The following is a 27,155-nucleotide window of genomic DNA, read 5'->3' on the forward strand; positions in this document are numbered from 1 at the left end:
GCCGGTTTTGCTGGTTAATTGGCCAGCACTTGTTGTGTTTTAAACATCCAAGCACTACCCAGTTCAAACGAGCAATACCTCAGTACAGTATTTGGTAAAATAAACCAGATAAAACTAGCAACCAACTGATCTGAACCTTTTCTAAAATTAATGTATATATTTATTCATTTTTAAAATGTTTTTTGTAATGGTTTTAAATGTTTTTATTTATTTATTTGTTTTAGCTGGGTGTCATTATTTCGTTTTCTATTTATTTATGCATTTTCTCCCAATTTAACGTAGTCAATTTGTCTTCCGCTGCTGGTGGATCCCTGATTGCAGTCCAGGTGGGTGTATTGTTGCTCACGCCTCCTCCAACCCTCGCACAACCCTTAACGGAACCCTTTTTCACCAATGCATTCTGCACAGGCGCTTCTCTATCTGCCAATCATGGTCCTTACACAGCGTTTGAAGACCCCACCCAAATAGTCCGGTCATCCCACCCTAGCAGAGATGTGTCTGCTGCAGGCACTGCCAATTACGCCCACCAGATGGCGCCCAGCCGACCGGTGGCAACGCCGAGTTTTGAACCAGAGTGAAATATCCCTCTGCGCCACCTGGGCGCCTTCTGGGTGGCATTTTTAATTAGACATTTTTCTTGCTTTGGTTTACACTGGGTATGAACGTTAATTTATTGTCAATTTAATTTACAGCAATTTATTAATCCTGTTGTCAAGAAAATACAGTAAAATATACAGTTTATGACATCAATTATCACCATTAGCTGTAAAATTAGATGTATTTAAAACTGGACAGTAATATATAAATTATTATCCCATAAATATCTGTAGGGTAGAAGGCTGGTGTTCTGTTTACACTATTTTATTAAAAGAGAGCGCTTTAAACCACACTTAACCTTAAGTATTCTCTAAAATTAGAATCAGTGTTCGGCCCACTTCTTTTGTTTATTAATAGTCATTAGCAGTCAGGGCTTTAGGAAGCAACTTGGGTCCTCTGCAGTGGTGGACTGCGTAGCTGATACTGCTTATTTTATCTAGTGCTCTCAGCTACTTTTAATTAGTCTAGTTTAGTACGACGTTTATCCTTGTGGTCTAATATTTTGTATCAAAACCTGTCTCAGGTGGTTGAACTCCTGCTTTCTTTTGTACAGACAGTCGCTGTGGGCACGGTTTCGAGTCCCACCTTGGGCAAAAGGATTATTTTATATTACGTAACTCAATGAGAGTGACTGAATTCTGTATTTGTGGCTTCTCGATTGTTCTGATTCTGTTCAGTATTTACACTTGAGCCCAAAATGAACTTAAATCTTGTACTGTTGCCCTTCACCACTTTATTACAAAACAGCGACTCGTTTTAACGTTGTAACTTGTTGCAGCCACATTCTGTTCTAGTGTGGCTTTGAACTAAAGAATGTAGATGCACGACCAGCCCTGCAAGTTTATACACATATAGTGTTCATAGACAATGTTCTTACCCCTTTAAAATAGTCACTTTTTTTGTCTTACAGCCTGAAATAAAAAGCCACAACAAATATCTTTATTTGCACATTTGCCTTTGTTCAAGTAATCAGTGATCAGTCTCTTGATTCAGTACTTTGTAGAGCCACGTTTTGCTTTAATTACAACATCAGTGTGTTTGTATAAGTCCCAAAAGGCATTGCACATCTAAATTGGGTAATTCTTGTCCATTCTTCCTTGCAGATCTGTGCAGGTTCATCTACAGATCAGATTTAGATCAGGGCTCTGACTTGGACACTGTAGGACATTAACCTTCTATTCTTAAGCCATTTTTTGTATTGTGTATGGTGGTGGGTTTAGGGTTGTGGTCGTGCTGCAAGATAAACAAACTATCTAGCACAGGACTGCAAGTTTTCCTCAAGAATTCAAATGTACTTGGTAGCAGCATCCATTTCCCCCCTCAATCCTGACCAATTTCCAAGTTCTTGTAGAAGAGAAACATTCATCTAACATTTATGAAAACATCCCCATAACATAATGCTGCCACCACCGTGCTTCACACTAGGTATGGTGTATTTACAGTGGTTTGGTTTTCTCCAAAAAGTTAATACTTGGTCCGATCTAACTGCAAAACCTTTTGCCACATGTCTTTGAACATGGTATTTTAAGAAATGACTTCTTTCTTGCCACCCCACCATACAGATCAGCTCTGTGTAAAGCTTGTGAGAATGTTGTCACATGCACAGATTGGTCAACCTAAACCATACAGACTTGTAGGTCCTTCAAGGTTATCATTAGCCTCTTGGTAGCTTCTCTGATCAATATTGACTTCTCAAGCGCTTTTTTGACTTCTCAAGCGCTTTCAACACAATTTAACCTTGCATACTGGGGGAAAAGATGGAGAACATGCGGGTGGACAAAACCATGATCACCTGGGTATTGGACTACTTGTCTAAAAGACCCCAGTATGTACAGCTGGGAACCTGCCAGTCAGAGCGCCTGATCAGCAACATTGGAGCACCACAGGGAACTGTGTTCGCCCCTTTCCTTTTCACCCTGTACACCACCGACCTCCAGTAAAGGTCAGACCTCTGCCACCTTCAGAAATGTTCTGATGACTGTGCAGTGGTTGGGTGTATCAGGGATGGACAGGAGGATGAGTACAGAGACCTAGTGAGCAGATTCGTGGAGTGGTGCGGGAGGAACCATCTGCTCCTAAATGTGTCCAAAACTAAGGAGATCTTAGTGGACTTCAGGAGGAATAGGACCACAACTGGACCTGTTGCCATCATGGGTCAAAATGTGGAACTGGTGGACACTTATAAGTACTTGGGTGTCTGGCTCGACAACAGACTGGATTGGAGGGCTAACATGGAGGCTGTGAACAGGAAGGGGATGAGCAGACTTTACTTTCTGAGAAAGCTCAGGTCCTTTAATGTCTGCAACAAAATGTTGTCTATCTTTTACCAGTCGGTTGTTGTGGGAGCTGTGTTCTTTGCAGCTGTGTGTTCTTTACAGCATGGTCGTCATCCCAGAAGGAAGCTGACGCACAAGAAAGCCCGCAAACAGTTTGCTGAAGACAAGCAGTCCAAGAACATGGATTACTGGAATGCCCTGTGGTCTGACGAGACCAAGATAAACTTGTTTGGCTCAGGTGGTGTCCAGCATGTGTGGCGGCGCCCTGGTGAGAAGTACCAAGACAACTGTATCTTGCCTACAGTCAAGCATGGTGGTGGTAGCATCATGGTCTTGGGCTGCATGAGTGTTGCTGGCACTGGGGAGCTGCAGTTCATTGAGGGAAACATGAATTCCAACATGTACTGTGACATTCTGAAACAGAGCATGATCCCCTCCCTTCGAAAACTGGGCCTCATGGCAGTTTTCCAACAGGATAACGACCCCAAACACAACCTCCAAGATGACAACTGCTTTGCTGAGGAAGCTGAAGGTAAAGGTGATGGACTAAACCCAATTGAGCACCTGTGGCACATCCTCAAGTGGAAGGTGGAGGAGTTCAAGGTGTCTAACATCCACCAGCTCCGTGATGTCATCATGGAGCAGTGGAAGAGGATTCCAGTAGCAACCTGTGCAGCTCTGGTGAATTCCATGCCCAGGAGGGTTAAGGCAGTGCTGGATAATAATGGTGGTCACACAAAATATTGACACTTTGGGCACAATTTGGACATGTTCACTGTGGGGTGTACTCACTTATGTTGCCAGCTGTGTGTTAAGTTATTTTCAGAAGACAGTAAATCTACACTGCTATACAAGTTGTACACTGACTACTCTAAGTTATATCCAAGTTTTATTTCTATAGTGTTGTCCCATGAAAAGATATAATGAAATATTTGCAGAAATGTGAGCGGTGTACTCACTTTTGTGATACTCTGTATCTGTTATTATTTTACACTTACAACAGCTTAGTATATCACATATTACATATCTCTTCTAAAATATTTACTGCTAGGATACTTCTTAATTTTTTTTTATGACATACTACATTTTTTATTTTATTTCTTCAATTACATAGTGTGTACAACATTACTTCTGTACTTTAATTCTTTGTACTTTAATACTTTTTGCTTTAATGTATCTTGATCTGCTGTAATAACTGACTTTCCCTGTTTCCCTGTTTCCCTGTCTGTCTATCTATCTATCTATCTATCTATCTATCTATCTATCTATCTATCTATCTATCTATCTATCTATCTATCTATCTATCTATCTATCGTCTGTCTGTCTGTCTGTCTATCTGTTATCTGTCTGTCCGTCCGTCCGTCCATCCATCCATCCTCCTGACTTGGTCGTCCAGTTTGGAAAGACAGCCTGATCTCGGAAAGGTGTCGTGATGCCATACACGTTCCACTTCTTGATAATGCTAATGAACGCCCTGATTGGTATCATTCTCCTAACTTGTGCCTTTCCAGAACTTTATCACAGAGCTCTTTTAAACCAAACTTTCCAACCAGGGTGAATTTTTGTGTTACCTTACACATTTAGTGGCTGAATCCTCAAGAAACAGAAACAGCTGACTTTATTCTGAAGGCATTAAAACCACTACAGTGGTGTCAGGTGAGGCCATGTGAGCCTGGTTAGCCTGGTGTGTGATCTGGAAGGTGATTGGTTGTACCTGAGCAAGTTTATTATGGTTATTCTAAGGGCTGTTTACTTATTTAACCAGGTATCTTACCTATAAAATGATAATGATGTATTACATTTTTTGAGGTTTATAATGTTAAACTTCATTTACTTTTATTTTTATGCTATAATGTGACAAAAGGGAAGGATTTCTGTACGGTATGATGATGATTTTCTGTAGACACTCTCTCATGTTACTACATGTTTGCTAAGTAAGGATTACATCGTCTTATACTGTATTTATACAAAGGATTGATCGGACACTAATACTCATTTGTCATTTTGAGTGTACAGTAGAGCTGGGCGGTTCCTGAATCACTCGGGTTAATGATTCGAATCTTTGTACTGAATCAGGAATCACAAGTCCAAAATCCTAATTAACCCAGATCTTTTGAGTCCTCTGACTGGCTGCGGCTAAGTACACAAAGCGAGTGAGCAGCTCACCGAAACACCTCTGACTCTGATTTGGCTGAACCGACTTCACTCCAGTCCTTAATCTAAGTAATAAGTTAAATATTTCAATAAACAAGCAGTTAAAAAGACTGGTGTTTCTTATGTGGCTGATTTTATGCACATGCTATTATTATTATTATTATCAGTAATAGATTAGTAATGCAGCATATTTTCTTGTAAGCAAAACAACAACAAAATATAGTTTTATTATTAATAAAATGCACATGCTTACAGGCTACTTTAGTACTGTACCACTTTTAAATTTTAAACCCTTGGTCCATTAATTTACCCATCTGATTGGTAGGTGAGTCCACCCCCTCTCCCGGATGATCAAGATTCCACTTAGAAAAAAGTGTCAACTTATCACTGATAAGAGAAGTGTGAGGTGCCAAGAGAATTAAGAGAGAAGGATTTATTTACAGAAGATGAGTGGACAGAAGACAGTGACTCAAGTGAACCGGATCACATTACTGAGTGACTCAGATTAACCCGAGTCCATAAAATGAACCGAATTTACCACCACTAGTGTACAGTAGTTTGGTCAGAAAAAAATTTGACATTAGTAGGTAGAATTTGGGATTCCTCACTGTCGTTCATCTAACATTTAGGAAACCCAACATAGGCAAGTCCTAATTGAACACAAGTGTACAGGTTCTCATCAACCCATCAATAAAACCTCATTCTGTATTTAATATGCTATTTGTTTTATTAATTGTAGCTTTTTGGGCATTTTGTAAGATTCAAGGTACCTTAACTTGGAACGGTATTTTGACTGAATAATGATGGAACATCCAATGGCTCCTTAGCGCTGAATGCAATCCCAGCATTTAGTGCGGCACAATTTTTCTCACCAAAGATTTCAAATGTGGCGGACGAATGCGAAGCAACGGACGGAGTTCTTTTCAAATGTAAATAAATTCTCATTGATGTTTAATTTGTATAAAGGTGCACAAGTGTCGTTTATTTGTAAAACCGGGCTCGTCAGGGACAGTTTAAGCATTTTCGGTACACGGAGGGAGACTTTAGCTGGCACGCTAGCGGCTTGTGCCGCCTCATCCCATTGATTTGAATGGTATGAGGCTAACTGTAATCAGCCGTAATCGCTGTAAGAGGATGCAAAACTGATAATACTAGGCCCAACAGTGAGTAGATGTATGTTAAAGTTCCCATCTATCCCACCTCAGCCTACATCCCCTGTGCAATCTTCCCTTTGCAGCAGTCCTGGGTCATCTCCTGGGCCTTCCTCTGCACAGTCCAGTCAAATGGCTCCATCTGATCAACAGGACATCATGGCCAAGCAGCTTTTAATGGCAGAGTTAAAGCTAACCAATGCCGTCTTTTTATTTGCCAGTTATACTGCCCTCTGAACAAGCATTTAATATATTTCATTTATATTAGATAGATAGATAGATAGATAGATAGATAGATAGATAGATAGATAGATAGATAGATAGATAGATATATGATAGATAGATACTTTATTAATCCAGAAGGAAATTAAGGCCTCAGTAGCAAGTTACATAAATCAAAAGTCAAAAGTAATAGTACACACTACAGAGATTCACATTATACAAACAAGTATCTGTATAATCACAGAAACACTCAGACAACACACTACAACAACAGGACCTGAGGGTACATATAGAGGTGTTATTTCGGTTATCATCGTAAGGCTGGTATAGATTGTAAGTAACAGCTGTAAAATATAAATTATAAAGTAAATTATAAAAAGTGAACCACAGTGCAAATATAAGAAAATGTGCAGACTGATGTACAAAAAGTGCGGGTGTGCCTGCTTACACACATACATAGATAGATACATGTACATGTGCCACAATTCTGTTACATTCAGTCTTCAGTTCCTCCCCACCCCCCTGCATAGAGTTAAAGAGAGTTATAGAGTTAAAGATGTGTACATGAACAAATGATCTCATGTTCTTCAATATAATGTTTGTAACGTAGGGCTAAGACGGGACAAAGGGGCGGACACACACACAGAGATGTACAAATAGACAAAGGTTTGTTAACTAAACAGCACGAGACAAACGGAGCAAACAAGACTGACAAAACTAAACAAAACCTAACAAGACTAAACAAGGACTAACAAGGACTAAACAGACTAACATGGACTAAACAGGCTAGACAGGCTAACAAGGACTAAACAGGCTAACAAGACTAACAAGAGTAACAAGACAAAAACTGAACAAACCAGGTCTGAATCCCAACCGGGGAACCAATCGTGAGAGGGGGTGTGGCAGGAGACAGAGTGTGGTGTGACAATGTTAATATTTTTAAAGTCAAAACTGAATGAATGACCAGCATCATTATATTATATATATATATATATATATATATATATATATATATATATATATATATATATATATATACGTATATATATATATATATATATAATATCACCTTTATAAAAAATAATAAATAAATTTCGGGAAACACTCGTACATTTACGAATGTTCTTAGCATTACGAACGTTTTGGAAAATGCACCCCGTGAGGTCTTGTTTTGGAACTACAAACATTGCATATACAGTATGCTGGTCTATGATAGTTGCCCTCATCATAACAGACGTGATGTTATTACTAAAAACACGCTCCCTCATATCTTCTCTTGATTAACCCTCTGGGTTCTGAGGCCTCTCAGCCTATTTCAGGGAAGTGTGTCATGCCTTGACATTTTAAAACACTTGACTTAAAAAACAAACCCCAAAAAGCATTGATCCAGAGTGTTTCATATGCTTTTATTCAGCACAAACACAGTAACAATAGTGTGAGAGCAGTAATAATGCCATTAATCCTTTTAAAACACGTTATAAACATTTATGAAGCTTGCTTGAGAGCTTTTGAGTTTTGTAAACATGGAATTTGGCTACACATTGGTGGTTAAAGTTTGACTACTTTGAAATAACACTACTTTTGTCAAAGCCGGAGGCTCACACAATGAATATTAAATAATAATAATAATAATAATAATAATAATAATAAAGCATGCAGTACTGCGTTAAGAAAACACTTGGTTGGTTGGTTTTGCATGTTACTGACAGTTCTTATAGTTATATACATTTACAGACTATTCACAATTCACATTTACAGTCCTTCAAATCCAGTTTACAAAAGTCTGGTAAAGAAAACAGAGGAATAAACACCAAACTTCACCAGGCAGTGGGGCATCAGCATCAATCTTATGCTTCTGGGCATTGTTTAATAAAACATGTCCATGACTCAGTACTACCATCTGCTAATTAAAGTCTCCTGCTCATGTTAAAAGAATCCCAGCTTCAATTTTAACACTGAACTGTGTTAGAGAGGAATGTAGAAGGAAGTTAGAAGGAATGATCTCCTATGATACAGTTTCTTGTGGACGTGCATGTGGACACCTATTCTGTGTACTGGAGGCAGCTGTTTTAGTCACAGCCAATGCCGAGAGCCATAGAATGTCCATACAATTACAATTACTAGGTTGTACTGGGACAATAAGGTGATATAGGTGAATGTGTGTGTGTGCTTCTGCCCTGCAATGGACTGGCACCCTGTCCAGGGTGTTACTGTGTGCCTTGTGCCCATTGAAAAGCTGGGATAGGCTCCAACACCCCCTGCGACCCTAATTGGATAAGCGGTTAAGAAAGTGAATGAGTAAATCTGCCCGGATACAAATACAAACATAGATGATTAATTTGTGAAGAAAGTTTCAGAATGTCATTTTATTTAGTGACACGGGCTTTAAATTGCATAAAGAAAATAACATACCAAGGACTAGCACTGCAGAAAAATACTTGACAAAATGTCAAGTTGGTGGAATAGTGGAACAGCAATAGAGGTTAATACAGTGTATCACAAAAGTGAGTACACCCCTCACATTTCTGCAAATATTTTATTATATCTTTTCATGGGACAACACTATAGACATGAAACTTGGATATAACTTAGAGTAGTCAGTGTACAGCTTGTATAGCAGTGTAGATTTACTGTCTTCTGAAAATAACTCAACACACAGCCATTAATGTCTAAATAGCTGCAACATAAGTGAGTACACCCCACAGTGAACATGTCCAAATTGTGCCCAAATGTGTCGTTGTCCCTCCCTGGTGTCATGTGTCAAGGTCCCAGGTGTAAATGGGGAGCAGGGCTGTTAAATTTGGTGTTTTGGGTACAATTCTCTCATACTGTCCACTGGATATTCAACATGGCACCTCATGGCAAAGAACTCTCTGAGGATGTGAGAAATAGAATTGTTGCTCTCCACAAAGATGGCCTGGGCTATAAGAAGATTGCTAACACCCTGAAACTGAGCTACAGCATGGTGGCCAAGGTCATACAGCGGTTTTCCAGGACAGGTTCCACTCGGAACAGGCTTCGCCAGGGTCGACCAAAGAAGTTGAGTCCACGTGTTCGGCGTCATATCCAGAGGTTGGCTTTAAAAAATAGACACATGAGTGCTGCCAGCATTGCTGCAGAGGTTGAAGACGTGGGAGGTCAGCCTGTCAGTGCTCAGACCATACGCCGCACACTGCATCAACTCGGTCTGCATGGTCGTCATCCCAGAAGGAAGCTGACACACAAGAAAGCCCGCAAACAGTTTGCTGAAGACAAGCAGTCCAAGAACATGGATTACTGGAATGCCCTGTGGTCTGACGAGACCAAGATAAACTTGTTTGGCTCAGATGGTGTCCAGCATGTGTGGTGGCGCCCTGGTGAGAAGTACCAAGACAACTGTATCTTGCCTACAGTCAAGCATGGTGGTGGTAGCATCATGGTCTTGGGCTGCATGAGTGTTGCTGGCACTGGGGAGCTGCAGTTCATTGAGGGAAACATGAATTCCAACATGTACTGTGACATTCTGAAACAGAGCATGATCTCCTCCCTTCGAAAACTGGGCCTCATGGCAGTTTTCCAACAGGATAACGACCCCAAACACAACCTCCAAGATGACAACTGCCTTGCTGAGGAAGCTGAAGGTAAAGGTGATGGACTAAACCCAATCCTCAAGTGGAAGGTGGAGGAGTTCAAGGTGTCTAACATCCACCAGCTCTGTGATGTCATCATGGAGGAGTGGAAGAGGATTCCAGTAGCAACCTGTGCAGCTCTGGTGAATTCCATGCCCAGGAGGGTTAAGGCAGTGCTGGATAATAATGGTGGTCCAACAAAATATTGACACTTTGGGCACAATTTGGACATGTTCACTGTGGGGTGTACTCACTTATGTTGCCAGCCATTTAGACATTAATGGCTGTGTGTTGAGTTATTTTCAGAAGACAGTAAATCTAAGTTTTAGTTCTATAGTGTTGTCCCATGAAAAGATATAATAAAATATTTGCAGAAATGTGAGGAGTGTACTCACTTTTGTGATACACTGTACATCAGCAAACTAAAGCCAATTTCTTAATAATACCCCTGGGTTTGAAGGCATCCACAAACTTTCATAAATAAAGGTATATACAAGTCTTTACCTAAATGGTTTCTTTACCATCCTTTATACATTGTAATCTTATTTTTCCTGTGAAGATCCAGCAGGATGTTGTGTTCGAAGCTGCCTTTGTGGTTTCCGGTGTTAAGACCTGGACGATGTCTGTTGTCAAAGTAATGGAGCCATCTTCCTTTTTTGTCAGCCCCGAATCCAAAAACGTTCACCTGCGATGGATCAACATTAAATGTAAGTGTAAAAATGAACCTCTGTGACATCTAATATTGCTTGACTTCAGCTGGTGAAGTGTTTTGCAAGTTTGGTGCCTATACAGATATGGTTAAATGTAAAGACTGGTGGTCGTATGTAATCGAAGAACCACAAACAACAAACTCCAGTTTGTTTCTGGACCAAAACGCAAGACTAGGGGCATCTACAGTATACACCGATCAACCATAACATTAAAACCACCTCCTTGTTTCTACACTCACTGTCCATTTTATCAGCTCCACTTACCATATAGAAGCACTTTGTAGTTCTACAATTACTGACTGTAGTCCATCAGTTTCTCTGCATGCTTTGTTAGCCCCTTTTATGCTGTTCTTTAATGGTCGGGGGACCTGAGAACCACAGGACCACCACAGAGTAGGTATTATTTAGGTGGTGGATCATTCTCAGCACTGCAGTGATACTGACATGGTGGTGGTGGTGTGTTAGTGTGTGTTGTGCTGGTATGAGTGGATCAGACACAGCAGCGCTGCTGGAGTTTTTAAACACCTCACTGTCACTGCTGGACTGAGAATAGTCCACCAACCACCAACCAAAAATATCCAGCCAACAGCGCCTCATGGGCAGCATCCTGTGACCACTGATGAAGGTCTAGAAGATGACCGACTCAAACAGCAGCAATAGATGAGCGATCGTCTGTGACTTTACATCTACAAGGTGGACCAACTAGGTAGGAGTGTCTAATAGAGTGGACAGTGAGTGGACCAGCACAACACACACTAACACACCACCACCATGTCAGTGTCACTGCAGTGCTGAGAATGATCCAACACCTAAATAATACCTGCTCTGTGGTGGTCCTGTGGGGGTCCTGACCATTGAAGAACAGCATGAAAGAAGGTTAACCAAAGGATGTAGAGAAACAGTCAGTAATTGTAGAACTACAAAGTGCTTCTATATGGTTAGTGGAGCTGATAAACTGGACAGTGAGTGTAGAAACAAGGAGGTGATCAGTGTAAACTGTGTAAAATAAAAGACTTGTTTTGAGGGATTCTTCTCTTTAATTAATCATAATCACTAAGGAGAAATTCCTACACCTGCATATACACTAAATGGACAAAAGTATTGGGACACCCCTTCTAATTATTGAATTCATGTGTTTTAGCCTCAACAGTTGCTAACAGGTGTAATAAATCAGCAATGTAAAGGTAATGATATGCCTCTATCTTTGCAGCCACAGTTTAGAGATGGTCCTTTACTGTTCTGATATGACTGTACCCCTGTGCACACAGCAAAGAAACTGACCTCAGCCCCACTTAACAGTGTTGGAATGAATTGGAACATCAATTGAAGCTTTCTTGACCAAAATTACAGCCAGCAATACAAATGCTGCCATCTTTTGACTGAATAAGATTGTTTGATGCTGTATCATGGCATGGACAGCCTGCAATCATTAAGATAACAGTTAATGTATAATATATAACGTTGTAGCCTAGCGGTTAAGGTACTGGACTAGTAATCAGAATGTCACTGTTTCAAGCCCCGCTACTGTCAGGTTGCTGCACTTGGGCCCTTGAGCAAGGCCCTTAACCCTCAATTGCTTAGACTGTACACTGTCACAGTACTGTAAGTCGCTTTGGATAAAGGCGCCTGCTAATGCCGAAAATGTAAATAATATATACTCCTATACTGTATCATCTTGGTTTCCTGCTTCTATTTCTTGTTTATCTGGTTCAATAATGGATCCACTGTATGATTATTGATGCTGCACTTATTATGGGATGTGGTGAAATAGTGATGTTACCTGATCACAGATGTGTAGAGAGAATATGAGCATGAAGAAGCCGGTAGATGGACATCTACCCTTTCCCTGCAACCATTGTTGATGGACGTATTGCATGAACGCAGGGTTCATGATCATCACCTTCAACAAAAAAAAAACAAGGACTACATTTGTTAGTCCAGCTGGGATTAAAAAATATATTTGCCTTCTACGTTTCTCTTCAGATCAAAAGTTTACGTACACTTGTAAATGGAAACTTTAAACTTTAAATGGAAAATTGTTTCTAAACTATTGTAACACAGGCATAGTTAAAATATTATTTATTGAATATCGCCACTCCCAGAATTTTCGAATTTGAAAAAAATAAGTCCCAGTCCAAATAATCAATGACCTGCATAATAATAAATCTAACTGCACCTTGGGCAACTCTAATGAAACTTACTATTGTTCTACACCACACGTGTCAAACTCATGGCCTGCAGGCCAAATCCGGCCCGCCACGTCATTTTATGTGGCCCGCGGGAGCTTAAAAGACGTATGATCGTCTTAAAATACACTGTAAAATATTTACGTTACATGAACTGCATCTTCCACAATGCATGCCGATTTTGTGGTCCGCAAAGTGACCGCATCCCGCCACTAGATGGCAGCGTTTCCACATCAGCGTTTAACTGAGGCGGTTTTCCAACAAGTGATGTTGAGAAATATTTACAAATAATCCCAAAATGTACAAGAAGAGAAAATTGAAGCAGATGGAGGAAATTTAATGAAGGATGGATAATAAAGTGAAAACAAGTCTCTTGTGTTATGAGGCCGTGTCTGTGGTAAAGGAGTACAATATAAATGTACAGTATAAATTTGGCATTTTGACACCAAACACAGAATTTAGCCGCCAAGAACAACAACAAATTGTCCAAGACTTAAAAGGCAAACTGCAATCACAGCAGGATACGTTACAATCAGCTCTTTGAGGGCCACCATAATGCATAATAATGCATAATACATGGCCCTCGGTGAAAATGAGTTTGACACCCCTGTTCTACACATTTAAAATTGGTTAATAATAAACATAGCAGTGCTCACCTTGTCTTTATTTGCTTCTATTGTTGATTTTACTTTTATATGTGTGCTAGAAAAAAAAAAAAATAATAATAATGAATTTAAACAGAACTACGTCATTTGAAATACAGAAACAAACACTATGTAAACTGTATGACCAAATGTGTGAAACCTGTATATGCGCTTGTTGGATATCATATTGAGAAACAGATGGACATTGGTAGAGAGTTAGCCCAGAAGGTCTTGCTTAGTTCATTCAAAAGGTGTTCAATAGGGTTGGAGTCAGGGCTCTGTGTAGACCACTGGGGTTCCTCCGAACCAAAATGTTTATATGGTTTTATGTAGACCTTTTATAGGAGCACACTCTTGCTGGACTAGGGAAGAACTGTCTCAGTACTCTTGTTATAAATTTAAAAGCATATACAGTGGATTCTATTTTTTTTCTGTTTTTTTTTTAATGCATTTTCTCCCATTTCTCTCAATTTAGTGCAGTCAATTTGTCTTCCGCTGCTGGTGGATCCCTGATTGCAGTCGAGGTGGCTATATTGATGCTCACGCCTCCTCCGACACACGTGCAGCCCTTAGCTGAACCCTTTTTCACCCATGCACTCTGCACAGGCGTCTCTCTATCTGCTAATCAGGGTCCTAACACAAACGTTGTCCACTCACGTAGTCCGGTCATTCCGCCCTAGCAGAAACGCCCCTATACAGTGGATTCTAAACGCATCCAGACCCCTTGACATTTGAAATGAAATTGCAGTTTTTACAATCACATGTAAAGTGAAAACAGGATTTTAAAAAGTGTTTAAATATCCAAAACTAAAATCTCTTGTTCACAAAAGTATTCAGAACATTCACTTTGTCATTCCAAATTGTGGTCAAGTGTGTGGTCATATAATATGGGGTCTGAATACCCTCTCAAATTATGTTGCTACACGAATGCTATTCGCATTACTTTGACCATATGGTTTGTGCTCTTACCGTTTAATGTGCTTGGTCGTGAAGATGCTTTTGAGCCATTGCAGGTCTACAACCTTAAAGGGCAGCATGACCATATGGGTGGAGTTATCCATGTCCATAGCACTCACAGGGTACATGGCTCGGTGCGTAGTGCGTGTCCCCACGTCATGCTCAAAGCCTTTAGTGGGACCCTGATTCATCCTGTGGATGAAATTAAGAGTTAAATAGAGAGTGTCACAATCATAAATGAAATGAAAACAACTGCCAGCAGGTCATGGGTTTCAGCTGTGGGAATGACATTCATGTCTAGGCCACAAAGTTAAAGGCATATATTATGGCCATTTATGTCCTCAACAAGTGTATGGAAATTAAGTAGTACAGTAATTAACCATGTTGAATGGCTGCACGCAAACAAAAAGCTGTTTCATGTAATGGGTATCTGTTGTTCAAGATTCAACATTTCACAAGCGTCTACTGTTGGATGATTGTGACAAAGTGGTGTAACTTGCACTTTAAATACCTGACTACAAGTCTCTGAAAATAAAATGTTAAATACAGGGTTTCAAACTAAATAAACACATACAAACTTTATTAAAAGTGAATTCAGGTTTACTGAGGATATATTACAAAATAATACAGGATCAGGTATCCAACCCTGGATTTTTTACAGCGGTTTTAGAGCCCAGTGAAAATCGATCTGAGAAAAGTAGCTCAGCAGGTTTTACCAAAGACACATGTCTTCCAGTAACTGTTAAAGCTTAATTAATAATTACCTACTGTTTAACCATTTTACCGTCAGGCCCAGGACATGCCCAGTTTGTGAGGCTTTGTACTCAGAAAGTTCATAGTTTAATGTTACAGAAAAAAACTTTTATCAGTCATGAACAATACACATCACAATCTGAACAGCACAATCACCAGACAGAGGAGTGTGTGTAGTGACAGACTGCTGTCTCTGTCCTGCTCTACACACAGGCTGAGAAAGTCTTTTGTACCGCAGGCAGTCAGACTGTTTAACACAATACGACAATGGGGACGATTTGAATCTATACCTATAGTAGATAGACAATGTATATTATTAATGAATGTACCATACGCACAATTGCACATACCTTTTTGCATATCATATATTGTATATATGTATGTGTGTATATATACAGTATATACTGTATATATACTGTGTATATATATATATATATATACCAATCAGACATTGCATTAAAACCACCTCCTTGTTTCTACACTAACTGTCCATTTTATCAGCTCCACTTACCATATAGAAGCACTCTGTAGTTCTACAATTACTGACTGTAGTCCATCTGTTTCTATACATACTTTTTTAACCTGCTTTTACTCTGTTCTTCAATGGTCAGGACCCCCACAGGACCACTACAGAGCAGGTATTATTTGGGTGGTGGATCATTCTCAGCACTGCAGTGACACTGACATGGTGGTGGTGTGTTAGTGTGTGTTGTGCTGGTATGAGTGGATCAGACACAGAAATGCTGATGGAGTTTTTAAACACCTTACTGTCCCTGCTAGACTGAGAATAGTCCACCAACCAAAAACATCCAGGCAACAGCGCCCCGTGGGCAGCGTCCTTTGACCACTGATGAAGGTCTAGAAGATGACCAACTCAAACAGCAGCAATAGATGAGCGATCGTCTCTAACTTCACATCTACAAGGTGGACCAACCAGGTAGGAGTGTCTAACAGAGTGGACAGTGAGTGGACACGGTATTTAAAAACTCCAGCAGCGCTGCTGTGTCTGAAAAATCCCTCCAGATGAATGCTACCCTTTCCTATTTATACCTACATCAAATGGCGGTTAGTGTGAGATGATTCAGACCTCAATCAACTCAGCTTTTTGACTAAAATCACTCTTTTTGAACAAATGACTCTTTACGTGGGAATCTGAGCTTTGGATTTATTCAGAGGCTGTGTTGCCACACCTTGGGATTTTTTATTTGTACTCAATCAAGCAATTAAAATCTACAGTCTTGAATAACGAATGAAAAGCGTACTACTACTAAATAATAAGCTTTGGTTGTCTCTGACTGTTTCTACAGCTACTGTACATTTACTTCTTTACTTACTTACATTTTCATGGACGCAAGAACATGACGTCATGTCTGTTCATGTCATCCATGCATTTTACTTCCATTTCTTGGTAATTGTTGTGATCGATTGCAGGAATAAATCACATTACATCTTCAGCATTTAGCAGACGCCTTCATCCAAAGCGACTTACAGCTAAGACTGTATACATTGCAAGCAATTGAGGGTTAAGGTCCTTGCTCAAGTGCCCAACAGTGGTAAACTAGCAGATGTGGGGCTTGAACCAGTGACCAAGTACTAGTCCTGTACTACACCTGAGCTACCCCTGCCCCTACCGTCTGATTTTCTCATGGCATTGTTTGATGATTGCGATCACAATGATCACCGTGAAGATGGATCTCGCACACCCGATTAGTATCGACAGGTTTTAACAGAAACCGAGCACTCCCACCACTGACTGTATGGTTGCTAAAGAGGAAATAGCTTTACCTGCATTGTGACAGAATACAATGCTAAGTAAAGAAGTTCCTTTTAGTCACATGGATCGCCTGGTTGATTGTGTTAGGACTGTATTTCCTGACAGAAAGTGACTTTGATGCGGAGGCTTCCTACATGTTTCAGGATGGCTTGGCACACGACCAGCAGTGTGATATAATGGTACAGCTACGGGTTTGTACAAGTCATTCAGGGATCAAATGATTTCCAATCAAATTCCAAAGTCACTTGCCAGTGACCGTTGTGCCACAATGATGGGACGTAACAATGTTTTCCAAGTTCTGTCGAAGGCGGATGCGAGTACATGTTGGCAAAACAACACTTCTGCTTATTAGTCCAGTATCTTAACCGCTAGGCTACAGCCAGTCCACCTCTGAGATTTGAACCCAATGGTGGACCAGCCTAATAAATCGCTGTTCCATCTGAGTGCTTATATTGAAAATGTTCAGTATTTTTTTATGTACAGATCTGTCAGTATTGATACAAAGGGCAGTGGTAGCTCAATGGCTAAGGTGCTGGCCTAGTAATCAGAAGCTTGCCAGTTCAATCCCCATTGACATTAATGAAGTGTTATAAAATTGTTAACATTGTGGATCCCTTCTTAACTGACTCTGTATATGTAAAAAAACTTACTGCACAGTTTCTGCATCAATCAAGTGTCATTGTGGTGTTTGTGAAACATGACACCCCCACAGCTGAAACCCCTTAACACTGCCATTGGCTCTAAGGCTCCCGTGCTAGCTTAAGTTCAGTATTTTTACATACATACAGTACATGTAATCACCTACAGGGAAAATCATTTGAAAAGTTATCAAGACTTGATTTACACAAGTAATTAAATCTGGTACCTTAAAACGAAGTCATGTGCATCTATCAGAGGACCGTACATAGAGCTGTTAAGGTTGGCCGAGTTTCCCACCACAGCGCAGGTTCTGCAGCGGTCATGACTGGAGTCGTTGTAGTATTCCTTATCAGGGAACAGGGAGAACAGGGTATCTTTAACTACGTCGTAGTTTTTGTTGCTCCTGTGTCGTTGTAGCCTCTACAAGACAAAAAGAAATGCAATTTTAATGCGTTTAATATATAAATAAATAATAAAACATGCATTACATATTTGTTTACTTGAATTCTGCCCCTTTAAGTAAAAAATACCCAGTCACCAGTTGAGTTGTACTTATGGTAGCTATCAACTGATATGGTAACATGATAACAATTCTTGGATTTCAAAACATTTACTGTTTTTTTTACAATACTATAGACGATAGATGGTGAAAGATCTAAATTATTTGCAATCTTGCATTAAGAACTAATTTTAACTACTTCTCTCATGAAGTTTGGAACATAGTGGTAAGCCACAACCCATATTTGCTTGTACAGACTGATCCTTTGATGGATAAATCTGAAACTCATCATTATTTGCATGAGAGCTAAAGGCTATGAAAGAAACTGAGACTGAAGCCAAACAGTCAAACCAAAGTATAACAAATGTAAAATGTATTAGAAAGATACCGAGGAGACCAAGTGATTTAGTGTTTCAGCTTTTATTTTGTCTCGTTCTTCCTGCAAACACGTCTTAAGATGTGCAACAGTACGGGGTCGTCGTTGTTTCAAAATTCTCCACAAATTCTCTATTGGGGATAGATCAGGACTGCAGGCAGGCCAGTCCAGTACTCGTACCCTCTTCTTCCGCAGCCACGCCTTTGTAATGTGTGCAGCAGGTGGTTTTGCATCGTCTTGTTGAAAAATGCTGGACGTCCCTGGAAAAGACAAAGTCTTGAAGATCTCAATGTACTTTTCTGCATTAATGCTGCATCACAGAGGTGTAAATGACCTTTACCAAGGACACTGACACAGCCCCATATTATGACAGACCCTGGCTTTTGGACTCGTTGCTGATAACAGTCTGGATCCTTTTCGTCTTTGGTCCGGAGCACACGGCATCCATTTTTTCCAAAAAAGACCTGGAATGCTGATTCATCTGACCACAATACACGTTTCCACTGTGTGATGGTCCATCCTAGATGCCTCTGAGCCCAGAGAAGTCGACGCCACTTTTGAACATGGTTAACGTAAGGCTTCTTTTTTGCACAGTAAAGTTTTAAGTATCATTTGTGCAGTAACTGCTTGTGGAGCTTGATAAAGGTTTGATAAACTAATCCCTCACCCATATGGTTATATCAGCTATTGTTGAGTGGTGGTTCTTGATGCAGCGCTGTCTGAGGGAACAAAGATCACGGGCGTTAAGATTAAGCTTGCGTCCTTGGCCTTTACGCACTGAAATTCCTCCTGATTCCTTGAATGGTTTAATGATATTCTGCACTGTAGAGGGAGAAATATGCAAATCCCTTCCAATCTTTCTTTGAGGTTCATTGTTTTTAAACATTTCAATCATTTTCTCACACATTTGTGGACAAACTGGAGATAATCTGATGGTCTTTACTCATCAGAGACTCTCAGCCTTTCCTGGATGCTGCTTTTGTACCAAACCACGATTACAATCACCTGTTTGAAATCACATAATTATTTAGTTTTTTCAACTCATTGCTAAGGATTCAAGAGAATGAACAAATCACATATTTCTCTTATGTAGCTTGTATGTGTACGTGTGTTAATGAACTCTAATTCCCAAGAATTCAAATATTAAGAAGCGACTGATAAATGCCATAAATGTAAATCAGTGTTCTGGTTTATCTCTGTGTGTTAAGGTCAAAGCTCTGTGCATGCAACTGCATGCAGTTATTTAGGTGATGGATTATTCTCAGCATATACACACTTATATATACACTGATCAGCCATAACATTAAAACTCGCCACAAACATCTAAAAAAGCTCCACTTGCCATATAGAAGCTGTAGCAGAAAAATGATAGAAAGACTTATTGCTGGATTAAACAAGGACACTCTTCAGTTTTCTCTGTGTCCGGAGTGCTCCATGTCTGTTTACCTTCAAAGACATTTACGACCCCCCAGAGGGAACCCTTAAACGTCTTTCCCCCACTCCTACCCTTCATTAGAAGGCCTTTTGGCATAGACATGCTTCTCCCCAGGGGACTTTCATGACTGGTCAGAACTCTAAAGCTGCCAAGGTAATCTGTGGTCTTAACCAGATCGGGGCATTAAGTTCAGCTTTTGGTGCCAGCAGGTCCAGCCAGATGTCACCATGAAACTCCGATCGTTTACACTTAAGGATGCTAAAGACATGAAGCCACTTTTACGACTGCAGAGGCCCAAGACAATATGTGTCCACACACACACACACACATACTCTGGAATTCGGGGACTGGGACAATATGGAAAATTAACTAAACCAAGTTAATCCTAACCAAAGAACCTTTAACAATTACCTTTACAAATTTGTATGTATTATAATACAAGTGACCTGTGGTTGTTTGTGTTTATTTAATCTTCATGGATCCCACACAAATGTCAAGAAAGATGTGAGCATCTGTACTGTATGCTTTAATTCCAATATGTATCGATTTCTGTATGTTGTACTTGTGTAATCCATGAATAGACTGCAGCGACAGGTGAAGTCAGCTGAAAAAATCATTGGTGCTCCTCTCCCCTCTCTCCAGGACTTGTATACTTCAAGAACCAAGAAACGGGCAGAGAAAATTATCACTGACTCCTCACACCATGGACATTACTTTATCCAACCCCTCCCCTCCGGCAGGCGCTATAGATCCATCCACATTAAAACCACCAGATTTAAAAGCAGTTTCTTCCCACAGGCGATCTCCCTACTAAATAAATAAATGACTGATAATACATAACACGTAAGCGTAAAAATATTCATCTGCTGCCAAATTGACTACACTGTAGTACTCATCCTACATGTTGTGCACTTTACTGTTTTGTAAATATTTCAGAGGCTGCTAAATTACATATCTGTATATTGTGTGTATATAATCTTATAGTTTGGATAATTTTGTGATTTTGTGTTTAATGTTTAATGTATACGTTGCTTGTACACTGTATCGTACCATTACTAGAGAGATAGCATCAGCCGGAAACAAATTCCTTGTGTGTATCCACATACCTGGCCAATAAATCTGATTCTGATTCTGATTCTGAATGACTAGATGTTTAGATTTTTAGATGTTTAGATGTTTATGCCTGCTAACTGTTAGCAAGTTCGGGTTAAACAATAGTTCACGTTTGGACAAACAAAGTCCTTATTCGACCGCGGAAGAGTGTCAATGTTTAATCCAGCAATAAGTCTTTCTATCATTTTTCTGCTACAGCTTCTATATGGCAAGTGGAGCTTTTTTAGATGTTTGTGGCGAGTTTTAATGTTATGGCTGATCAGTGTATATATAAGTGTGTATATGCTGAGAATTATCCATCACCTAAACAACTGCATGCAGTTGCATGCACAAAGCTTTGACCTTAACACACCGAGATAAACCAGAACACTGATGTACATCAGACACAGCAGCGCTGCTGGAGTTTTTAAATACCGTGTCCACTCACTGTCCACTCTATTAGACACTCCTACCTAGTTGGTCCACCATATACAGTCATGTGAAAAAGTTAGGACACCCCATGAAATCCTTTGTCTTTTTGAACAAATTTAAACATTTGAACATTTGAGCTTCATTTGAACAGTACTGAGAGATGGAGCTTATATAACTAAACAAATAAGATGTTTAAAAATTACTTTTAAACACAAGCTGTAAAATGTAATGAACAAAAATGGAAATGTATTGTGAGGAAAAAGTTAGGACACCCCCACATTTATTACTACTTAATGTCTAAAATTAGAATCCGGTGCACCACATCAGCTGCAATGATTAGAGCATCGTTAGAGGACAGTGGAGTTTTATTTAAACCTCAGACATTAGTTTGGTTTGCTCTTGATTGTTGAAGTAAGTGTTCTCACCATGGTGAGATCTAAAGAGCTTCCTGAGGCCTTCAGAAAGAAGGTTGTAAATGCATATGAGTCTGGGAAGGGATTGAAAAAGATCTTAAAACAATTAGAAATCAGCCGTTCCACTGTCCGAAAAATCATTTACATGTGGTGAACATTTAAAACAACTGCCAACATGGCCAGGTCAGGTCAGGCCGTCCTAGCAAGTTCAGCCCAAGAGCAGACCGCAAGATGCGTAAAGAAATCTCCAATAATCCTACAATGTCACAGTTGATGTCAAGGTTCATGCATCTACCATCAGAAAGAGACTGCACCAGTTTGATTTTCATGGGGGGAAGGGGGGGGGGGGATGGGTGCAGGGAGGAAACCCTTGCTGTGAAAAAAACATCAGGGCAAGACTAAAGTTTACCAGAGAACACCTAGACCAGGACTTCTGGAACAATGTGCTTTGGACAGATGAATCCAAAGTTGAATTATTTGGGCACAATAACAGAAGACATGTTTGGCGCAAACCTAACACAGCATTTGGGAACAAGAACCTCATACCAACTGTGAAGCATGGAGGTGGAAATGTCATGGTTTGGGCAGCCTGGCAAGCTGTCCATTATAGAATCTATGATGAATTCTTCACTGTATCAGAGGGTGCTTAAGGAAAATGTAAGACCATCTGTCTAAAAACTGAAGCTGAAGCAGAGGTGGCCCATGCAACATGCCAACAACCCAAAACATCCCAGTAAATCCACCAAGGAATGGCTCAAAAGAAAGAAATGGAAATTCTGGAATGGCCAAGTCAAAGCCCGGATCTTAATCCTATTGAGATGCTGTGGGGTGATTTGAACGGGCTGTGCATGCAAGAAACCCATCAAACCTCACACAGCTGAAGAAATTCTGCATGGAGGAGTGGGGAAAACTTTCTTCCAGTCGATGTCAGAGACTGGTAGATGGTTATAGGAAACGTCTAATTGAGGTTATTTCAGCCAAAGGGGGAAACACCAGCTATTAGGGCATAGGGTGTCCGTACTTTTTCCTCACAATAAAATTTCATTTTTGTTTATTACATTTTACAACTTGTGTTTAAAAGTATTTTTTTCAGTTTCATTTGTTTAGTTATATAAGCTCCATCTCTCAATACTGTTCAAATGAAGCTCAAATGTTCATATGTTTAAATATGTTCAAAAAGACAAAGGTTCTCATGGGGTGTTCTAACTTTTTCACATGACTGTAGATGTAAAGTCAAAGACGATCGCTCATCTATTGCTGCTGTTTGAGTTGGTCATCTTCATCAGTGGTCACAGGACGCTGCCCACGGGGCACTGTTGGCTGGATATTTTTGGTTGGTGGACTATTCTCAGTCAAGCAGGAACAGTGAGGTATTTAAAAACTCCAGCAGCGCTGCTGTGTCTGATTCACTCATACCAGCACAACACACACTAACACACCACCACCATGTCAGTGTCACTGCAGTGCTGAGAATGATCCACCACCTAAATAATACCTGCTCTGTGGTGGTCCTGTGGGGGTCCTGACCATTGAAGAACAGCATTAAAGGGGGCTAACAAAGCATGCAGAGAAACAGACGGACTACAGTCAGTAATTGTAGAACTTTAAAGTGCTGGGGCCAGTGATAGCTCAGTGGTTAAGGTACTGGACTAGTAAACAGAAGGTTGCCGGTTCAAGCCCCACCACCACCAAGTTGCCACTGTTGGGTCCCTGAGCAAGGCCCTTAACCCTCAATTGCTCATCGTGTAAGTCGCTGTGGATAAAAGCGTCTGCTAAATGCTGAAAATGTAAGTGCTTCTATAAGTGGCAAGTGGAGCTTTTTTAGATGTTTGTGGCGAGTTTTAATGTTATGGCTGATCAGTATATATGCTCTGTAGATACAAGCCAGTAAGGTATGCTGTACTGCCATGGCATTTGCTTTTTTTGCTTGCCGTCAATTAAACAATGGCAACCAAACGTCCACATGTGATGATGACACTTTTGGTTAACAAGAGGCAAAAATCATTGCCGGACTGAAGGTAGGGTCAGGCATCATGTTCTTTGGCTGCCTTTGACCCCATCACAAGCACTATTGTTACAAAATAGGTGTTGTGCACATTTTTACAGGTAGTTGGAATGATTTGGCTTTATGTTTTAGAGTATTAAGGATAAACAGCATTATCTATAACTATACTATCAATAAAATCAGCTCAACAGAGGAGACGTTGACAGAAATGCAGGTAAAACATAGTAAAGACATCTGATTCATTTTAGTTATTCCAGTCTAGTTTCAAGTGGCTATTTTTACATACCAAAATTACAATTTAACCTAGTATATTTCTTAAAAATCTACAAACTATTTACCACAAAGTAAGCTGTTTTGGCTAAATAAATAAGTAAAAAGATTCCCTGGTGCTCACCATCCACCACGTCCGTGTTGAATTACTGAGGTTGTAGTTCCTGCTGTTCAGCATTATGGGCACAGAGCTGTTAAAATGCTCAGTAAACCACAGGTCCTCATTCAGCTCCACGATGCACCGGTTACACCCGCATGGTCTCGTCGAGGTGAGATTGAAATTGATGTCGAAACGGATTTCTAACCCGATGTGGATGTACGCCATCAGGCAGACCATGAGCACAGCTGCCAAAAATGCTTGAAGTTGGACTTTCATCACTGATGAAGTTAAAAATCCAGAATAAATACTAAATTAAATAAACTGTAATAACTGCCTCTAATAGTCCTGCTCAGGTTTCTATTAAGAACAGCAGCTGCTATTTCCCAGCACACAGACGGTGGTGATGAGTGCAGTTCAAACACATCTCAGTTCTGCCCGAAGCAGAAACAATGGAATGCACAGTCTGATGGGTGTCGGCTGCTGTTGCACCAATCAGAATGTTTGAACGCTGAATAGAGTCACTAATACACCTGGCCACTTTTTGTCAGTCAGCTCGAAAACTATTGGCATTAAAATAACAATGCTAACCAAAAAAAAGTGATGATTAAATAGTGAAATAATGTTAATGTTTTTACTCTGCCTGCTTTTCATTTTCTGATTGTAACATCGACTTTTAGCAGTAAAAGCTTATCAGAACTGTAACATTTAGGCAAAAAAAACCTCTTATTAATACTAAGCAGAATGAACCCTGTTAATCCGGCCCTCCACAACCCGGCCCCTTGGAAAATTTAATTGCTCACCCCTGGCGTAGCGGTATATGCGTGTATACAGTGTATATATATATATATATATATATATATATATATATATATATATATATATATATATATATATAAATACACGTATATATATATATATATATATATATATAAAATATAAATATAAATATATATATATATATATAAATACACGTATATATATATATATATATATATATATAAAATATAAATATATATATATACAGTGTATCACAAAAGTGAGTACACCCCTCACATTTCTGCAAATATTTCATTATATCTTTTCATGGGACAACACTATAGACATGAAACTTGGATATAACTTAGAGTAGTCAGTGTACAACTTGTATAGCAGTGTAGATTTACTGTCTTCTGAAAATAACTCAACACACAGCCATTAATGTCTAAATGGCTGGCAACATAAGTGAGTACACCCCACAGTGAACATGTCCAAATTGTGCCCAAAGTGTCAATATTTTGTGTGACCACCATTATTATCCAGCACTGCCTTAACCCTCCTGGGCATGGAATTCACCAGAGCTGCACAGGTTGCTACTGTAATCCTCTTCCACTCCTCCATGATGACATCACGGAGCTGGTGGATGTTAGACACCTTGAACTCCTCCACCTTCCACTTGAGGATGCGCCACAGGTGCTCAATTGGGTTTAGTCCATCACCTTTACCTTCAGCTTCCTCAGCAAGGCAGTTGTCATCTTGGAGGTTGTGTTTGGGGTCGTTATCCTGTTGGAAAACTGCCACGAGGCCCAGTTTTCGAAGGGAGGGGATCATGCTCTGTTTCAGAATGTCACAGTACATGTTGGAATTTATGTTTCCCTCAATGAACTGCAGCTCCCCAGTGCCAGCAACACTCATGCAGCCCAAGACCATTATGCTACCACCACCATGCTTGACTGTAGGCAAGATACAGTTGTCTTGGTACTTCTCACCAGGGCGCCGCCACACATGCTGGACACCATCTGAGCCTAACAAGTTTATCTTGGTCTCGTCAGACCACAGGGATTCCAGTAATCCATGTTCTTGGACTGCTTGTCTTCAGCAAACTGTTTGCAGGCTTTCTTGTGCGTCAGCTTTCTTCTGGGATGACGACCATGCAGACCGAGTTGATGCAGTGTGCGGCGTATGGTCTGAGCACTGACAGGCTGACCTCCCACGTCTTCAACCTCTGCAGCAATGCTGGCAGCACTCATGTGTCTATTTTTTAAAGCCAACCTCTGGATATGACGCCGAACACGTGGACTCAACCTCTTTGGTCGACCCTGGCGAAGCCTGTTCCGAGTGGAACCTGTCCTGGAAAACCGCTGTATGACCTTGGCCACCATGCTGTAGCTCAGTTTCAGGGTGTTAGCAATCTTCTTATAGCCCAGGCCATCTTTGTGGAGAGCAACAATTCTATTTCTCACATCCTCAGAGAGTTCTTTGCCATGAGGTGCCATGTTGAATATCCAGTGGCCAGTATGAGAGAATTGTACCCAAAACACCAAATTTAACAGCCCTGCTCCCCATTTACACCTGGGATCTTGACACATGACACCAGGGAGGGACAATGACACATTTGGGCACAATTTGGACATGTTCACTGTGGGGTGTACTCACTTATGTTGCCAGCTATTTAGACATTAATGGCTGTGTGTTGAGTTATTTTCAGAAGACAGTAAATCTACACTGCTATACAAGCTGTACACTGACTACTCTAAGTTATATCCAAGTTTCATGTCTATAGTGTTGTCCCATGAAAAGATATAATGAAATATTTGCAGAAATGTGAGGGGTGTACTCACTTTTGTGATACACTGTATATATATATACAGTGCTCAGCATAAATGAGTACACCCCCTTTGAAAAGTAAGATTTTAATCAATATCTCACTGAACAAAGGAACAATTTTCTAAATTTTGACAAGACTGAGTTTCATAGAACATTTCTTTAACCCATAACATAAAAGTAAGGTTAATAATATAACTTAGATTACAAAATATTCAGTTTTACTCAAATGAGTTGATGCAAAAATGAATACACCCCACATCAAAAAGTACTACATCTAGT

General features: G+C 40.1%; 1 protein-coding gene across 1 annotated transcript; it reads right to left on the bottom strand.

The window, feature by feature from the left end:
- Positions 1 to 10,525: 10,525 nt before the first annotated feature.
- Positions 10,526 to 24,569, bottom strand: LOC134318922 (CMP-N-acetylneuraminate-beta-galactosamide-alpha-2,3-sialyltransferase 1-like). Its single transcript, XM_062999879.1, has 6 exons — positions 24,318 to 24,569; positions 17,898 to 18,091; positions 14,518 to 14,697; positions 13,561 to 13,606; positions 12,499 to 12,618; positions 10,526 to 10,693 (listed from the first exon to the last, which is right to left on the bottom strand). The coding sequence occupies exons 1-6, from the start codon at positions 24,567 to 24,569 to the stop codon at positions 10,526 to 10,528; spliced, it is 960 nt and encodes a 319-aa protein (XP_062855949.1).
- Between the last annotated feature and the right edge of the window lie 2,586 nt (positions 24,570 to 27,155).

The sequence above is a fragment of the Trichomycterus rosablanca genome, chromosome 1, assembly GCF_030014385.1.
Source record: "Trichomycterus rosablanca isolate fTriRos1 chromosome 1, fTriRos1.hap1, whole genome shotgun sequence".
Classification (NCBI taxonomy): Eukaryota; Metazoa; Chordata; class Actinopteri; order Siluriformes; family Trichomycteridae; genus Trichomycterus; species Trichomycterus rosablanca.

Bases quoted from the DNA above. Each gene is read 5' to 3' on its own strand.
- LOC134318922 (XM_062999879.1), bottom strand. From the start codon at position 24,569: ATGAAAGTCCAACTTCAAGCATTTTTGGCAGCTGTGCTCATGGTCTGC. The intron at 18,092-24,317 runs GTGAGCACCAGG...TTTGTCTTGTAG, and splicing joins CAACACGGACGTGGTGGATG to AGGCTACAACGACACAGGAG. The intron at 13,607-14,517 runs GTAAGAGCACAA...TTTTTTTTCTAG, and splicing joins ACGACCAAGCACATTAAACG to CACACATATAAAAGTAAAAT.